A 2,119-nucleotide genomic window follows, 5' to 3' on the forward strand; every position below is an offset into this window, starting at 1 on the left:
AGTCAGAATTCATACCGAGGTTTTTCAACATATGTTTTATGTACTAACCTACTCTGTTTACAGAGACTTATAGGGGCGTATATTCAGTGTTATGTTCAAAATAATGAGAAGAAAACCTAGCAAGAAGCCTAACCCAAGGTTCTGAGCAACCGTGGCTCTGACGCCAAGATGGCAGTATTTCCATTGGCCCTGCCTGTGGGTATGATTGAGTATGAAGCAGCAAAATCTGGTCTTTGGCTCAATAGGGATGTAGTCTCTGATTGGCTAAGCATAATCCCTGAGAATCCTTTGTTCATGTAAATAAATAAAAGGTGTTGAATAGACTAGTCAGTTTTGGGGGACAGCCCAGTGCAGAAGAATGGAGATGCATGTGAGATCCTCCCTGGTGGTTCTGTGGCTTCATTTCTGCTGTAAGTTAATGAAGAATTTTAGCCAGGTTGACACAGTAAGTCCAGAGAATATTTTTTAAAGTTTTCAAAAAGGTGTACTGCATGTATTGCGTTGGGGTAGGAGGAGAGAAGAATTTGGGGCCATGTTATGGTTCAGCTGGGATTCATTCTGGAGAGGAGTAAGAGATCCAAATTAGAAAGCAATAAAAATGGGTGAGCTATCTCTCAGATCTCTCTTTGCTTTTTGAACAGGTGTGAGTGGTGAAAGCCAAGTGGAACAGAGTCCTCCAGCCCTGGTGGTCCTGGAGGGAGAGAGTTGCACATTTCAATGCAATTATACAGTGAGCCCCGTTAACAACATAAGGTGGTACACACAGGACCCTGGGAGAGGGCTTGTTCCCCTGATAACCATGACTTACAGTGACAACAAAAAGTCACATGGACGGTACACAGCGACTATGGATGCAACTGCCAAGCTCAGCTCCCTGCCCCTCACCGCTGCCCAGCTCGGCGACCCAGCCTTCTACATCTGTGTGGTGGGCGCACCGTGCTCCCCAGGCACTCGCACTCTGTACCCAAACCTGCACCTGGAGGTTGTTAAGGAGCAGTTTTTGAAATGTTGTGTGTAATTTCAAAGTGAGCTAGCGCTTCTCTTTCAGACATGGCTGAACTTGAACTTGAGTCTAGGTATCTACTAACATAGAGGTATCCTCACTCAACACAGAAAGTTAACTGCTCACCTGGTTATTCCCAAGGGTAAGACCATCATATTGCATTACTATCCTGAAGTAGATGATAATTTTGAGTAAAAGAGAGAGGTCAGCTCTGGGTGGGGTCCAGCAAATAGTAGAATGTCAACTGAGTATAAAAGCAAAATGTTGACGAAGCTGATGACAATATTTGGTAAGACCGCTAATGTCTTTTGTGTTTGTTTTCTTTATCTCACAGGCATTATACACAGAAAATGACAATACCTTCCTTCTTGTATAATTTAATGTAGACTATAAGAAGAATCCATACAAGATTTAAGAAGCAGGGTCCGGATGTAAGATAATTATCCTGAGCTACAGTGTCAATAACTAAATTCATATATATCAGCTCACTCAGCAGGTTTTTGCACTGACAGGAGAGAAAAGAATCTTACGAGGTTTTCCTTGGAGAGTGTTGATTTTAGTTATTCAATTTTAATAACTTGTACATGGTAGATTGCTAGGGTCCAGCCTTAGCAAGATCCAGGGGTACCCTCAGGATGAACGGCATCGGCGAGGAAAAGAGAGAGAGAGACCAGGCTGGGGGTGTGTAGTAGAGTCTGGCAAATCTTTTTTTTTTTTTTTTTTTTTACTGTAGCTTTTATATTCCAAGTTAGTACATTTTTAAGGGGAAGATAGTTTAATATTACATCAGCTTGTCCTACAGGAAACCAGGGTGTTTTCTGTGTACTTCTTTGTGAGAGTCTTGTACATTATCTTCTGGCCTTGGGGCCTATTGACATTTTATGACCTAGGTGAATGCAAAGCTGTTTTCTGTAATCTATTCTTTGTTGAACACAAAGGTCAGTCCTTTTGCAGAAGTTATCAGTTAAATTTATCTAAAAGGTTTACCACACAAAGACTCTGCAGCCCCGGTGAGGCAGCCCCTGTTTAGCATTCCCGGTTAAAATTAACAATTCTAAACTCTTATTTTTCTAAATCTTTAACTATAACCACTTTTAGAATAATATTTTTATGTTC

At 41.4% G+C, this 2,119-nt stretch overlaps 1 gene segment (V, D, J or C); it reads left to right on the forward strand.

The window, feature by feature from the left end:
• Positions 1 to 349: 349 nt before the first annotated feature.
• Positions 350 to 1,018, forward strand: LOC122705698. The segment is given in 2 exon segments: positions 350 to 410; positions 642 to 1,018. Coding segments are annotated over 2 exon segments (429 nt in total).
• Positions 1,019 to 2,119: the final 1,101 nt, after the last annotated feature.

This window comes from Cervus elaphus, chromosome 12 (genome assembly GCF_910594005.1).
Source record: "Cervus elaphus chromosome 12, mCerEla1.1, whole genome shotgun sequence".
Taxonomy (NCBI): Eukaryota; Metazoa; Chordata; class Mammalia; order Artiodactyla; family Cervidae; genus Cervus; species Cervus elaphus.